This window comes from Lithobates pipiens, unplaced genomic scaffold (genome assembly GCF_037356315.1).
Source record: "Lithobates pipiens isolate NorthernLeopardFrog02 unplaced genomic scaffold, aLitPip1_a1.2 Scaffold_10, whole genome shotgun sequence".
Lineage (NCBI taxonomy): Eukaryota > Metazoa > Chordata > Amphibia > Anura > Ranidae > Lithobates > Lithobates pipiens.
The window spans coordinates 160,858,414-160,875,366 of NW_027507686.1; the positions used below are offsets into that span (position 1 = coordinate 160,858,414).

The 16,953-nt window shown below is 43.5% G+C and overlaps 1 protein-coding gene across 1 annotated transcript in view; it reads right to left on the reverse strand.

Annotated features, from left to right (window-relative positions):
• The window catches only part of POLA2 (DNA polymerase alpha 2, accessory subunit), a 164,547-nt gene that overhangs the window by 93,476 nt on the left and 54,118 nt on the right, over positions 1–16,953 (reverse strand). The window contains exon 8 of the mRNA XM_077458701.1: positions 4,363–4,451. Within this exon, the coding sequence (XP_077314827.1) occupies positions 4,363–4,451 (89 nt within the window). The remainder of the gene's footprint in view (positions 1–4,362; positions 4,452–16,953) is intronic.

Below are 16,953 nucleotides of genomic sequence, written 5' to 3' on the forward strand. Positions count from 1 at the left end.
GTTTGACGATGCCTTGTTTGAGGATGCTGGGAACAATCCCTTCGTGGAATGATCGGTTTATGAGGTGGGTTATGGTTGGAGCCACGATGTCGGAGCATTCTTTCAGTAGTTTTATGGGGATGATGTCAATAGGTGAGGTACTGTCACGCAGTTTATTAATGATGTTTTTTGCGGTGTCTACGGTAATTGGGGATAGTGAAAATTTTGGCGGTTGCGGTATGTTGGTGCAGACATCCTCTTTATGTATTTGCTGGCTGAGGTTGGATGTTTTCTTCTGACAAATTGTTTCCCTGATGGTTTTGACTTTATCGATGAAAAAATCCGACAGTTTGTCACAGTAATCCTGGGATTCGCTTTCTGGGGGTTCTAGGCACACCGGATTCATTGATTGATTAACCAGTTTAAACAGTTCCCATGGTTGGTTTGTGGCCGTTGAGATTGTATATGAGAAGTGGTCCTTTTTGGCTTTGAAGATTGCTTTCCGATAATTCTCTGTCAGACCTTTGTAGTTAAATAGGTTTTCCTCGGTGGGATTTCTTCTCCATGTTCTTTCCGCTTTTCTGCGTTCTTGCTTTAGTACGGAGAGGGAGCTATTAAACCATCCAGCATTTTTCTTCCTGATGAGCCCTGCGTTTTGGTGCTACCGAGTCTGCTGATTGCAGTAATGCCTTGTTCAGGGAGTTGAGTGTTTCCTCCGTAGAGTGGTTTAAGGTTATTGTAGATATCTTTTTGGACAGAGTGGTTTTGAAGGCTTCGGAGTACAGTTTTTTATGCGATCTGGTCCAGTGCGTTGTTACAGGTTTCCGTTTTGCGTTGGTGATGTTGGTAGTGATTTTGAATTTGATGGCGTGGTGATCCGTCCATGGCAGAGTTATGTTGTCGAGTATGTTGACGTCAATGTTCTGTTTGAAAATGAGGTCCAGGGTGTGTCCTGACCCATGCGTGGGATTCTTTATCAGTTGCTGTAGACCCAGTTCTTCTAGTTGATTGATGCAGGCAGTCGCGATGGGGTCTTTAGGCTCGTTTGCCCAAAGGTTGAAATCTCCGAGTGCCAGGAAATTTTTGAATTTTAGGGTGTGCATTGCAAAGGATTCCGTGAGGGGTGAAAGAAGATTGGACTTTGGTCCCGGTGGTCTGTAGCACAGTAGAATATGAGTGGTGTCATGGGGTGTTGGTTGAAGATGTAGCATCAGGGTTTCCATAAAAGGAACTGGGCCTTCCACGTACGATGATAAATCTTCCAAGAAGATGACTTCCGTGCCCTCAACATAATGGATATTACCGAATCCAACAGACCTCGGTCCCTTAGCACCTGGCTTTCAACAGCCATGCCATTAAGCCAGTGACGGTAAAGCAGGATGAAGTATTGGACCATGCGTTAGAAGATCCTCTCGCATCGGCAGTCGCCAAGGAACATCCATCACCATTCGAACTATGTCAGCGTACCACGGACACCGTGGCCAATCAGAATTACTGGAATCCCCTCGGCCTCCACTCTGCAAAGCAGACGTGGTAGAAGTTTGAGTGGGGAAAAGCATAAATCAGCCGATAATTCCCCCATGGAGCAACCAACGCTTCTGCCGCGTTCGCCCAGGGATCCTTTGAACTGGCCACAAACATCTGTACCTTCTGATTGAGTCAAGAAGCTAGAAGATCCACATCTGGCATGCCCCACCTTAGGCAAAGAAACCAAAATACATCCAGATGTAGCGACCATTCCCCTTGGTCCAGCATCTGACAACTTAGGTAGTTTTCTACACCCAGAATGTACACGGTCGACAGAGCCGGCACGCGCTGCTCTATCCATCGCAGGATGTGAGCGACCTCCAGTGCTGCAGCCAAGCTCCTTGTTCCTCGATGACTAGCCGGCTCACTCGAATTTGACAATCCAGGGACAACAGACATTTGGCCCATCTTGACAGGATCTCCTTTTGCAAGACGAGTGTGGAAGTGAGCATACGGTACCGCCTCAAAAGTGGCTACCATGAGACCCAGGACTCGCATGCAAAAACAAAGCGACGACCACCTGTGGGACACCAACAACTTTACCGCAGCTTGAAGAATCTGCAGCTTGTCCAAAGGAAGAAAGACTTTCGCCTCCGAGGAGCCCAGCAGCAGGCCCAGGTGCGTTGAGTCGGCATCAACACTGACTTCTGTAGGTTCAGTACCCAACCAAACTCCCGAAAAGTTTGCATGGCAATTGCCACATCCTTCCTTAGTTGTGAGGCGGAAGCTGCCCTCAGAAGAAGGCCGTCCAGGTAACCCACGATTGCGATCCCTCGCTGCCTTAGCAAAGCCAAAATTGGGGCTAGCACCTTGGTGAAGACCCTCAGTGCCGACACCAGGCCAAAAGGGAGAGCTACAAATTGATATTGCTCGTCCCCAACCGCAAATCGCAGAAACTTCTGATGCTTGATGCATATGGGGACATGCAAGTATGCATCCTTTATGTCCACAGGGATGCCAGAAAATCCCCCTGATGGAGTGCAGCGACCACTAAGTGAACTGATTCCCATCCTGAACCTTTGTACCTTCACAGAGCTGTTTAGGGCCTTGAGGTCCAGGACCTGACAAACCCCTTCCTTCTTTGGGACTAAACAGATTGGAGTAGAATCCCTGAAACCTTTCCAGCGTTGGTACAGGTACTATCACCCCGCTCAGCAGCGGCAGGTCCTGTACTGCCCCAAACAGGGTCTCCCGACAAGCTGGAAGATGATGAAGGTTGGAGGGAAAAAAATCTGTGACAAGAAAGAAACTATCTTGTACCCTGAGGAAACCAGTTCGCAGACCCACTGGTCGGAAAGTAGGGAGGTCCACTGGGCTGCAAACTCCCGAAAGAGGACCCCCCACCCGAGAGTCGGGCAGAGCAAACCTTCATGCGGTAATAGATTTTCTCGCAGGCTTGTGAAACCAGGGACGCTTTTGTCCCTCAGCAGGCACTGCACCTTGTCGGACTGGGAACACTTACCTGCCAACCCGAGCAGATGGTCAGGGACTTTTAACGCAAAATGGTGCTTTATTGGTTCAATATACTTCAATGGAGAAGCTGCAGAAAAGTATGTAATTTGTGTTTTTTAATCTGCCCAAAAAAATGCAAAAATGCACATTTCAGTAAAATCACGTGCGCAAAAATCAAAACGTACAGCAAAAAGCACTACAGAAACAGATCAAAAGCAAACTGTATAGGTGTGTACCGAGCGTTATGCTGGCCACACGGATCAATTTTCAGATGAGAATGTTCAGACGAAAAATCTTTCTACATTCGCTGAATGAAAGAATTTTGTTTGAAATTTTCACTTGTTTTTAACATTCTGTTTTTAAAACGAATGTCATTTCTGAACGAAAACCACATACACCAGTGATGGCGAACCTTGGCACCCCAGATGTTTTGGAACTACATTTCCCATGATGCTCAACCACACTGAAGAGTGAATGAGCATCATGGGAAATGTAGTTCCAAAACATCTGGGGTGCCAAGGTTCACCATCACTGACATACACTGTCTGAAAATTCCTTTGACTAAGAAGTTTTCTATTTCCAAATTTTCCCATCACTGTGGTTGAAAATGAACGTCAATTTGACCCACTTTTTGTTTTTTAAAGGTTATTAATCGAAACAATAATCGGCCCACTAATCGATTACGAAAATAATCGTTAGTTGCAGCCCTAAATAAAATACACACATACATACACATACATATTATATAATATTTTTCCTCTTCAGCATTAGCAGAGCGCAGTGCGAAGCTGAAAGCTGTCACGGCCGGGTGCCCACAGCTGGCGGCTGTATAGCTGAACCATGGGACAGGTGAGTGTCCGTTTATTAAAAGTCAGCAGCTACACTTTTTGTAGCTGCTGACTTTTAATAAACAAAATGTGTGGAACTCCGCTTTAAGGTCTTCTGTGACGCTGCTGTTAGTAAGTTCCTGATGAGGACCCACTTCCTCCTATCTCCTCCTCCATTGCAAAATGTTCTTTCATTGCTTCCACTGCCTGTAACAGGATCTGTGAAGGGAGAAGAGAAATCTGTGACTCTGACGCTCTTCCATTCACAGATCCCGTTACAGGCAGGGAGGCAATGAAAGAACATTTTGTTTCTAAATACAAGAGAAGGAGGGGGCGGGACCTCATAAGGAAGCTTTTCACAGAAGACCTGACACTATTAACCCCTGCAGCGCTCGAAGTTCAAAGACAGGAAGAGAACAGGTCATCCTTGCAATTAAGTTCTACAGGGCCCAGCCAACTACATTATGTGAACATACTTCTTTACAGGCAAGTTAGTTCACCTCAAAATTTTTACTGTTTTTCTAGTGTTTGATATTTTCTGCAGAGCTGTATGTATATAAATTTACATTAGACTTACTTGAGCTGGAAAAGATACTGAAGTAAATTCTTCAATGTGGTAATGATTCTTCAGTGCTTCACCAAGCTCTTCGATTTTACTGTTTACAACTAGCGGGAACAAAAAATAAAGCTCAATAAGGGGGGTGAACATCGGCTACCCTACACAAGAAAATAGTTCCTGACATAACTAATGAGTCTCCAGAGATGTATTGTTGTATTTTTCCATATCAAATAATTGTTACTGAAAAAAAAAAAAAAATGAAATAAATAAATAAAAAAAAAGAGGGGGGGGGGGTTTGGCTTAAAAATCCTTTTCTGGATATCTTCATCTCTATTACGATAGGGCTATTATGCTGCCACCTTCCAGTGACTGGACACTGGCAAAAAAAACAAAAAAAAAAACAATCCCTCCCAGGCATAAGAAGTCATATACCATAAGGGCAGGAGGATGGGTTCCCTCTGTTGTATGCCAAGAAAATAATTTTACAAGTAAACCAAAGATTCTGTTTTCTTGATCATACATCCCAGGACACAGGGTATCTAAGCACAAAGGTTGGCTGAGGCCATGAAACCACATGGTCATGGTGAAACACCAAAACTGGTTCTGTACAGGAAGCACAGCAAATTACTAAACTCTGGAATTCAAAGTAGTGACAACCAGAGTAACCTTTTGTTGCAGAAGGAACAAAACAGAATATCGCAGATGGGCACAAACAAAATTTTCTGCTATAAAGAAAGTACCAAGTTGATATCCCAAGTCAAAACTGGCGACACTTTGCACAAAGCGTTGCACCAAGAGATTTGAAACCATAGGTCTCTGAATAAAAATAAAATAAAAATACTGACCACCATGACTGAAATCTGATCCTGGATCACACTTAAGGCCAGTCCTGGATTTAACGAGTTCTCAGTGTCAAATTCAGTTAACCACTTAAGCCCCGGACCAATTTGCAGCCAAAGGACCAAGCCCCTTTTTGCGATTGTGACTGTGACATTATGGCTGACACATCAGACATTTTTGACACCATTGTCATTTATACAGCAATCAGTGCTATTTTAATGCACTGATTCCTGTGTAAAGGACACTGGCAGTGAAGGAGTTAACCACTAGGGGGCAGTGTAGGTGTTATGTATGAAGTTATGTTTTTCTTTTATTGTAGGGGCCTGGCATGTGACCTCACTGATCGTCCTTCCCTATAAAAGGGAAGAGACGATCAGTGACAGCCACACAGGGAAGCACGGGGAGAGGTTTGTTTACACAGACCTCTCCTCGTTCAGCTCTGTGACCCGATCGCGGGACACCAACGGTGATCGGGTCCGCTGGTCCCGCGGCCTCGGAGCACAGGACCGGGTCGGGAGCACGCCCAGCCGTGCCATTCTGCCGACGTACTTCGGCGTGAGGCGGTCCTTAAGTGGTTAAAGATAAGCTTCAGGATAACATACTTTACATTTTTATTTTTCTATATAGGTAGGCTATTTTGTAAAAGCTTGAAGTATTTAATATATGCAATTTAATGTAAACATCTGATGTATTTGATACATTGTGCACAAATGTCTCTAACACACACACACATACACAACTATAGTATTTACATAATATGGATTACCCACCAAAATCAGTGTATTGGAATGTAAGGAGTCAATCTGGTTTGCGCCCTATAAGTAATCGGGAATTCTCCAATCACATTTCAATATTGGGTATATTAGACTTCAGTAAAATTACAGAGACCGGACTTCCTGTTAACGCCTATTGGTGAGATGCATTAAGATTGGCTCGCTGCTGATATTTCTGGATTGTCGTTGATATTAGGGCTGAAACAACTAATCGATTAATCGACAACTAATCGATTATGAAAATAGTAATCGATTTCATAATCGATTAATCGGCCAGTAACATAATGGGGTTAAAAAAATTAAAATGAGCCCTTTCTAGTACAAAATAAGCAAATAATCGCTACTGTAAATATTACTTTCAGAGTTCTACAGTACAAAAAAAAGTGAACCCCTTACAGTAGTAATTATCTGCCTTTTTGTACTATAAAGGGCTCATTTTACGTTTTTTTAACCCCATTATGTTACTAACCGTCTTAGACCTGGTTCACATCTATGTTTTTTTTTTGCAGAAAGGCACTACAGTTCGTTTACACGGTTTCCTATGGGACACATTCACATCTATGCTTTTTTCAGCCACTGCGTATTTGGAAAGGGCCAGGGACTTTTTTTTTTAATGCAAAACAGTACTTTTTTGGCTCAATATACTTCAATTGAGAGGCTGCAGAAAGGCATGTCATGCGTTTTTTGTAGCAATTTGTGTTTTTTAATCTGGCCAAAAAAAATGCAAAAATGTAAACCGCAGCAAAATCATGTGCGCAAAAATCAAAACGCACAGAAAAACACTGCAGAAACAGATCAAAAGCAAACTGCGTAGGTGTGTACCGAGCCTTATGCTGGCCACACGGATCAATTTTCAGACGAGAATATTCATACAAAAAATCTTTGTACATTCGCTGAAAGAATGTTTGAAATTTTCACTTGTTTTTAACATTTTGTTTTTAAAATGAATGTAATTTCTAAACAAAAACCACATACACTGTCTGTAAATTCCTTTTGACCAAGAAGTTTTCTATTATTTCCAAATTTTCCTGTCACTCTGGTTAAAAATGAACTTCAATTTGACCTCACTAACGATTAGAAAATCAAACAAACGTTCTTAAAATTACATTTTTTTTTTTTAAAGGCGTTCGTTTTTTAAATAAAAAAAAGATCTGAGTCTGATATTTACCAGATTCACCCTTTAATAGTATATATCTTAATAGTATATACAGTATATCTCTCCTCTAATAGTGTATACAGTATATATCTTCTGTCTGTCATTCTCAGAGTGGATTAGATATTTTGCTCCCTAACCATATAGTTGGTTTATATTTACCACTGCATAGAGATATTTAAGAATAAATTGCCTTTTTTTTTTTTTAACTTTACATATTAACTAAATTATACAACACACTTTTTTTTTTTTTTAAGGTCATTAACCGATTAAATCGAAACAATAAATCGTAATCGATTATAAACAAACAGAACATCGACGTCAACATATGCGACAACATAACTCTGCCATGGACGGATCACCACGCCATCAAATTCAAAATCACTACCAACATCACCAACGCAAAACGGAAACCTGTAACAACGCACTGGACCAGATCGCATAAAAAACTGTACTCCGAAGCCTTCAAAACCACTCTGTCCAAAAAAATATCTACAATAACCTTAAACCACTCTACGGAGGAAACACTCAACTCCCTGAACAAGGCATTACTGCAATCAGCAGACTCGGTAGCACCAAAACGCAGGGCTCTCATCAGGAAGAAAAATGCTGGATGGTTTAATAGCTCCCTCTCCGTACTAAAGCAAGAACGCAGAAGAGCGGAAAGAACATGGAGAAGAAATCCCACCGAGGAAAACCTATTTAACTACAAAGGTCTGACAGAGAATTATCGGAAAGCAATCTTCAAAGCCAAAAAGGACCACTTCTCATATACAATCTCAATGGCCGCAAACCAACCACGGGAACTGTTTAAACTGGTTAATCAATCAATGAATCCGGTGTGCCTAGAACCCCCAGAAAGTGAATCCCAGGATTACTGTGACAAACTGTCAGATTTTTTCATCGATAAAGTCAAAACCATCAGGGAAACAATTTGTCAGAAGAAAACATCCGACCTCAGCCAGCAAATACATAAAGAGGATGTCCGCACCAACATACCGCAACCGCCAAAATTTTCACTATCCCCAATTACCGTAGACACCGCAAAAAACATCATTAATAAACTGCGTGACAGTACCTCACCTATTGACATCATCCCCACAAAACTACTGAAAGAATGCTCCGACATCGTGGCTCCAACCATAACCCACCTCATAAACCGATCATTCCACGAAGGGATTGTTCCCAGCATCCTCAAACAAGGCATCGTCAAACCTCTACTCAAGAAACCAAACCTGGACCCTCAGGATCCAAACAACCGTAGGCCAATTACAAGCCTCAACACCATTTCTAAGATCATGGAGAAAGCTGTAGTACATCAGCTACAACTTCACCTGGATACTCACAAACTCCTGGACCCGCTGCAATCAGGCTTCCGCCCGGGTCATGGAACAGAAACAGCTCTCCTCAAGATTTGGGATGACGCCCTCGAAGCGGCAGATGACGGAGAGCCGTGTCTCCTCGTACTGCTAGACCTAAGTGCAGCGTTTGATACAGTAGATCACAATACTCTACTCGTCCGCCTCACAGAAGTAGCCGGAGTCCAAGACATAGATCTCCATTGGTTCGCGTCCTTCCTAGGAAATCGGTCACAGACAGTGAAACTAGGAAAATTCCTCTCCGAAACTCGGGCAGTCACCTGCGGAGTCCCTCAAGGCTCTCCGTTGTCACCCGTTCTCTTCAACATTTACATTCGCCCACTCCTTCAAATCATCAGATGCTCAGATCTCTGCTTCCACTCTTACGCTGACGACACGCAACTTTATTTCCGGATCAATGGAAAAAAAGATCACCAACAACAACTTGAAAACTGCCTCAAATCAATAGAGGACTGGATGACCACCAACTCCCTCCAGCTGAACCAATCAAAGACAGAGCTTCTTATCTTACACCCAAATCATAAGCCCGCAACCAAAACCTCCTGGTCTCCACCAACCGTCTTTGGGCAGACTATCTCCCCAAAGACCAAAGCCAAGAGTCTCGGGGTTATTTTAGACGCACAAATGTCAATGGATGCGCAAATAGGAGCAGTAGTCAGTCGATCTCACCATCTGCTGCGCATGCTTCGCAGACTCATCCCTTTTATCCCAAAGAATGACAAAGCAGTGGTAGTTGGAACAATCATTAATTCACGACTGGACTACGCAAACTCGCTTTACATAGGATTACCACAATATCAACTTGCGCGATTACAACTGATCCAAAACACGGCGGCAAGGCTGCTAACAGGAAAAAAACCCTGGGAATCCATTTCTCCTTCACTGAGGAGCTTACATTGGCTAACCGTAAAAAATCGGATCACGTTCAAGACCCTTTGCCTCACCCACAAATGCGTGCATAGAGAAGCTCCGCAATACCTAATGGAGAAAATAAATCATTACACACCAAACCGCAGTCTTCGATCAGCCAACAAAAACCTCCTCCTCGTGCCCAAAGCCCGGTATAAATCCAAGGGGGATCGGAGATTCGCTGTCCAAGGGCCTCGGCTATGGAATGCTCTACCAATAAACATCCGCCTGGAAGAAAATCACCTGGCTTTTAGGAAAAAACTCAAGACCTTCCTCTTTTAGCAGATGATCAAAGCTCGCCACAGCGCCTAGAGGCGATTCAGTTCGCATTGTGCGCTATATAAGTATTTCATTCATTCATTCATTCATAAAAAATAATCGTTAGTTGCAGCCCTAGTTGATATCACGTCCGGAATAAGTGGAACGCACGCCAAACCCCTTTGGAGAGTGGCGGGGCAGAAAGCGGTTAATTTGTTTAATGTTTGTGCTGGTATCGGCACAAAATAATGCGAGTGCACATGGATTTATGACTCCTGTTTGGATGCGTAGGAGCAGTACAGAAGGGCACAATATATTCTGAATTCACTTCATCTTCCTTGCTGATATGATCTAAAGCCGGGGTCGGCAACCCGTTGATCGCGATCTAACAGCTGACCGCGAGTAGGTGAATGGTAGATCTCATGTTTGTCCCTGCCTTGCCGACCCGCAACTGGCTGAGCTGCACAGGAAAGCCACCAGTGCTGGGAACCCATCAAAAGCCAACAGACATTCCACGCCCCCGCTGCATGCCCTCTGCTGTCTTATCCAATGAGGTTTGGGGCTGCGGATTGAGGAAAGCCTCTGCCGCCAATGACAACAGGCAGGCAGACAAGGAAAGAATCAGCTGCGGAAATAGGCGTGTGGGCGGAGCTAAGAAAGTATCTGCTGCCGATGAAAGCAGCCGGGGTCTGGCTCTTTCAGAAGGCACCTAAGCTGGTGTGCATTGTGCTGTCCCCTCCCTCCTCCTCGGTCCATCCAAGGCGCTTATGGATGAGATCACGTGGAATGGATGAGAGAGGAGGGCTGGCTGGGGTCACCACAAACAGTTAGATCTGTCACTGTAGCTGCATCAGGTAACAATTTTATTGTCAACCTGAGCCCCCAGTGGTGTGCTCTCCAAATTCCTCAGTAATGTGCCCCCTGATACCTCAGTGGTGTTGCCCCTGAGGCCTCCAGTGGCATGTCTCCCTGACTCCCCCATACCATGCCCTCCTGACCTTCCTGTTTCAGGCCATTCTGACCCCTCTAACATGCCTTCCAGAGCCCCCTGTACAATGCTCTGTTGACCCCCCCCCCATGCTCACTCACATCCACGACCCTACTTTTCCCTGTACACTGCCCTACCTATTATTGACCTCTATACACTGCCCTACCTACTACTGACTCCTGTACACTGCCCTACCTACCACTGACCTCCGTACACTGCCCCACCTACCACTGACCTCCGTACACTGCCCCACCTACCACTGACCTCCATACACTGCCCCACCTACCACTGACCTCCATACACTGCCCCACCTACCACTGATCTCCATACACTGCCCCACCTACCACTGACCTCCATACACTGCCCCACCTACCACTGATCTCCATACACTTCCCCACCTACCACTGATCTCCGTACACTGCCCCACCTACCACTGATCTCCGTACACTGCCCCACCTACTACTGACCCCCGTACACTGCCCCACCTACCACTGACCTCCATACACTGCCCTACCTACTCATACACACAAAGTATTTCACAAAAGTGAGCACACCCCCCTCACATTTTTGTAAAGAATTTTATTATATATTTTCATGTGAAAATACTGCAGAAATGACACTTTGCCACAATGTTAAGTAGTGAGTGTACAGCTTGTATAACAATCTAAATTTGCTGACCCCTCAAAATAACTCAACATACAGCCATTAATGTCTAAAACGCTGGCAACAAAAGTGAGTTCACCCTAGATGAAAATGTCCAAATTGGGCCCAAAGTGTCAATATTTTGTATGGCCAGCATTATTTTCCAGCACTGCCTTAACTCTCTTAGGTATGGAGTTCACCAGAGCTTCACTGGATGCGACTGGAGTCCTCTTCCACTCCTCCATGATGACATCACAGAGCTGGTGGATGTTACAGACATTGTGCTTCTCCACCTTCCGTTTGAGGATGCCCCACAGATGCTCAATAGGGTTTGGTCTGGAGACACGATTGGCCAGTCTATCACCTTTGCCCTCAGCTTCTTTAGCAAGGCAGTGGTCATCTTGGGAGGTGTGTTTGGGGTGGCATGTTCCCTCAATGGACTGTAGCTCCCCAGTGCCGGCAGCACTCATGCAGCCCAAGACCATGACACTCCCATCACCATGCTTGACTGTAGGTAAGACACACTTGCCTTTGTACGCCTCACCTGGTTGCCCCCACACACTCTTGATACCATTTGAACCAAATAAGTTTATCTTCATCTCAGACCACAGGACATGGTTCCAGTAATCCATATTCTTAGTCTGCTTGTCTTTAGCAAACTATTTGCGGACATTCTTGTGCATCATCTTTAGAAGAGGCTTCCTTCTGGAATGACAGCCATGCAGACCAATTTGATGCAGTGTACGGCGTATGGTCTGAGCACTGACAGGCTGACCCCCCCCCCCCCCCCTCAACCTCTGCCGCAATGCTGGCAGCACTCATACGTCTAGTTCCCAAAGACAATAGCACATAATTGTGAAGTGGAATGAAAATAATAAATGCTTTTCAACATTTTTTACAAATAAATATGTGAAAAGTGTGGCGTGCATTTGTATTCAGCCCCCCTGAGTCAATACCTTGTAGAACCACCTTTCGCTGCAATTATGGCTGAAAGTACTTTTATGGACTCTACCAGCTTTGCACATCTAGAGAGAGTAACATTTTTACCCGTTATTTGCAAAATAGCTCAAGCTCTGTCAGACTGGATTGAGGGCATCTGTGAATGGCAATTTGCCACAGATTCTCAATTAGATTTAGGTCTGGACTTTGACTGGGCCATTCTGACACATGAATATGCTTTGATCTAAAGCATTCCATTGTAGCTCTGGCTGTACGTTTAGAGTCGTTATCCTGTTGGAAGGTGAACCTCCGCTCCAGTCTCAAGTCTTTTGCAACTAACAAAATTTCTTCTAAGTTTGCCTTGTATTTGGCACCATCAATCTTCCCATCAACTCTGACCAGCTTCTCTGTCCCTGCTGAAGAAAAGCATTCCCACAACATGATGTTGCCACCACGTTTTACTGTGTGGATGGTGTGTTCAGGGTGATGTGCAGTGTTAGTTTTCTGCCACAAATAGCGTTTTGCTTTTATGGCAGAAACTTCAATTCTGATCTCATCTGACCAGAGCACCTTCTTCCACGTTTGCTGTGTCCCCCACACTTCAAACAGGATTTCTTATGGCTCTTTTTCAACACTGGCTTTCTTCTTACCATTCTTCCATAAAGGACAGATTTGTGGAGTACATGACTAATAGTTGTCCTGTGAACAGATTCTCCCACCTGAGCTGTGGATCCCTGCAGTTCCTCCAGAGTTACCATGGGCCTCTTGGCTGCTTCTCTGATTAATGCTCTCCTTGCCCGGCCTGTCAGTTTAGGTGGACAGCCATGTCTTGGTAGGTCTGCAGTTGTGCCATACTCTTTCCATTTTCAGATAATGGATTTAACAGAGCTCCATAAATTGTTCAAAGCTTGGATTTTTTTATTTTTATTTTTTGTAACATAGCGTAACCTTGCTTTAAACTTCTCCACAACTTTATCCCTGACCTGTCTGGTGTGTTCCTTGGCCGTCATGCTGCCGTTTGTTCACTAAGGTTCTCTAACAAACCTCTCAGGGCTTCACAGAACAGCTGTATTTATACTGAGATTAAATTACACACAGATGGATTCTATTTACTAATTAGGTGACTTCTGAAGGCAATTGGTTCTACTAGATTTTAGTTAGGGGTATCAAAGTAAAGGGAGCCGAATACAAATACACGCCACCCTTTTTAGATATTTATTTGTAAAAAATGTTGAAAATCATTGATCATTTTCCTTCTACTTCACAATTATGTGCCACTTATATATGTATGGACAGCGGTGAATTGCACAGAAGTTATCTGCTGAAATAGTGCAAACTAGGTTATAGATTTTGCGAACACTGACATCAGGATTTTTTGTTCAGAAAATTATTTGGAGTATTTCTGATTATTGATTTATGAAATTGTTTGTTACAGTGCCTTGCGAAAGTATTCGGCCCCCTTGAACTTTTCAACCTTTTGCCACATTTCAGGCTTCAAACATAAAGATAAAATTTGTATTTTTTGTGAAGAATCACCAACAAGTGGGACACAATTGTGAAGTGGAACGAAATCTATTGGATTTTTGTAACTTTTTTAACTAAGAAAAAAATTAAAAGTGGGGCGTGCAAAATTATTCGCCCCCCTTGCGTTAATACTTTGTAGAGCCATCTTTTGCTGCGATTACAGCTGAAAGTCGCTTGGGGTATGTCTCTATCAGTTTTGCATATCGAGAGACTGAAATTATTGCCCATTCTTCCTTGCAAAACAGCTCGAGCTCAGTGAGGTTGGATGGAGAGCTCTTTCCACAAATTCTCGATTAGATTCAAGTCTGGACTTTGACTTGGCCATTCTAACACCTGGATACGTTTATTTGTGAACCATTTCCTTGTAGATTTTGCTGTATGTTTGGGATCATTGTCTTGTTGGAAGATAAATCTCTGTCCCAGTTTCAGGTCTTTTGCAGACTCCAACAGGTTTTCATCCAGAATGGTCCTGTATTTGGCTGCATCCATCTTCCCCTCAATTTTAACCATCTTCCCTGTCCTTGCTGAAGAAAAGCAGGCCCAAACCATGATGCTGCCACCACCATGTTTGACAGTGGGGATGGTGTGTTGATGGTGATGAGCTGTGTTGCTTTTATGCCAAACATATCGTTTTGCATTGTGGGTGGGCAAAAAGTTTGATTTTGGTTTCATCTGACCAGAGCACCTTCTTCCACATGTTTGGTGTGTCTCCCAGGTGGCTTGTGGCAAACTTTAGACAAGACTTTTTATGGATATCTTTGAGAAATGGCTTTCTTCTTGCCACTCTTCCATAAAGGCCAGATTTGTGCAGTGTACGACTGATTGTTGTCCTATGGACAGACTCTCCCACCTCAGCTGTAGTTCTCTGCAGTTCATCCAGAGTGATCATGGGCCTCTTGGCTGCATCTCTGATCAGTCTTCTCCTCGTCTGAGCTGAAAGTTTAGAGGGACGGCCAGGTCTTGGTAGATTTGCAGTGGTCTGATACTCCTTCCATTTCAAAATGATCGCTTGCACAGTGCTCCTTGGGATGTTTAAAGCTTGGGAAATCTTTTTGTATCTAAATCCGGCTTGAAATTTCTTCACAACAGTATTACAGACCTGCCTGGTGTTCCTTGGTCTTCATGATGCTCTCTGCGCTTTCAACAGAACCCTGAGACTATCACAGAGCAGGTGCATTTATACAGAGACTTGATTACACACAGGTGGATTCTATTTATCACCATCAGTCATTTAGGACAACATTGGATCATTCAGAGATCCTCGCTGAACTTCTGGAGTGAGTTTGCTGCACTGAAAGTAAAGGGGCCGAATAATTTTGCACGCACCACTTTTCAGTTTTTTATTTGCTAAAAAAGTTTAAAATATCCAATAGATTTCGTTCCACTTCACAATTGTGTCCCACTTGTTGGTGATTCTTCACAAAAAATTTAAATGTTATAGCTTTATGTTTGAAGCCTGAAATGTGGCAAAAGGTTGAAAAGTTCAAGGGGGACTGAATACTTTTGCAAGGCACTGTATATATATATTTTATGTTTTTTCAGTGTCACAAACAGGTTTCTCACATCTGTTAAGTTTGTATGCACAAGTATAGTAATATCGCCTTACTTTACATATTTATATAGTGGTTGATACACTTAAAAGGGATTGTAAAGTGATTATTTTTTTTTTTAAATAACAAAACATGTCATACTTACCTCCACTGTGCAGCTCGTTTTGCACAGAGTGGCCCCGAACCTGCTCTTCTGGGGTCCCTCGTGGCTGTCTCGGCTTCCTCCCGCAGGTGCTTCTCACATTCATGCGAGCTCCCTCGCATGGTGAGAAGCATCTGCAGGTGCGCACCCGTGATACAGCCGGTGGCTATAGCCGCTCGCTGTATCACACGGCCCCGCCCGCCGGCGCTCTGCATCAGTGGATGTGATTGACAGCAGCACGAGCCAATGGCTGCGCTGGTTTCCATCCATCCACTCCAGCCAATCAGCGGCCAGGCTGAACGGTGGAAAGGACGTCGGGGGACGAGCGCGGGACTTTTAAGGGGTCAGTTAAGTAAAACGGGGGGGGGGGGGGGCTGGGGGCGTAGGCACTGTCAGATGTTTTTTCACCTTAATGCATAGAACCTTGTGGACAGCCTTCCAGGAACAGCTGAAGCAGTTATAGCTGCAAAGGGTGGGGTAACTCCATATTAAACCTTATGAACCAAGACTGGGGTGCCATTAAAGTTCATGTGCATGTAAAGGCAAGCTTCCCAATACTTTTTGTAATATAGTGCAAAAGCTGGAACTACCAGAGTTATATTCTCCAAGATCTCTGCTTTGTAAAGGGGGTTTACAAATGAATAAAAAAAAAAAAAAAAAAATCAATACTTAATTTCTTCCACCTAATGTTCTTTGTCTTGTTTAATCAATACCTGCATACTAGGGGTACTTAACAACTGCCTATGTATACAACTATGATAAACAGCTGTCCATATTATGTACATTAACCCTTTGATGACTAAGCCTATTTTTGACATTTGGTGTTTACAAGTTAAAATCCATATTTTTTGCTAGAAAATTACTTGGAACCCCCCAAATATTATATATATTTTTTTTAGCAGAGACTCTAGAGAATAAAACGGCAATTGTTGCAATATTTTATGTCACACGGTATTTGCACAGCGGTGTTTTAAACGCAACTTTTTGGGAAAAGGGACACTTTCATGAATTAAAAAAAAGAAACAGTAATTAGCTAAATTTTTGCATAATGTGAAAGATAATGTTATGCCGAGTAAATAGATACCAGACATGTCACACTTTATAATTGCATGCACTCGTGGAATGATGACAAACTACGGTACCTAAAAATCTCAATAGGCGGCACTTTAAAAAAAAATTCCGGTTACCAGGTTAGAGTTAGAGGTCTAGTGCTAGAATGATTGCTCTCGCTCTGACGATTGCGGCGATACCTCACATGTGTGATTTGAACACCGTTTACATATGCGGGCGCAACTTCTGTATGCGTTTTCTTTGCTTCGTGAGCTCGCAGGGACGGCGGACACTTTAAAAAAAATGTTTTTTTCTTATGCATTTTAAAATAAATAAAAATTTTGATCACTTTTATTGCTGTCACAAAGAATGTAAAACATCCCTTGTGACAGTAATAGGTGGTGACAGTTACTCTTTATGGAGGGATCGGGGGTCTAAAAGACCCCCGATCCCTCCTTTACA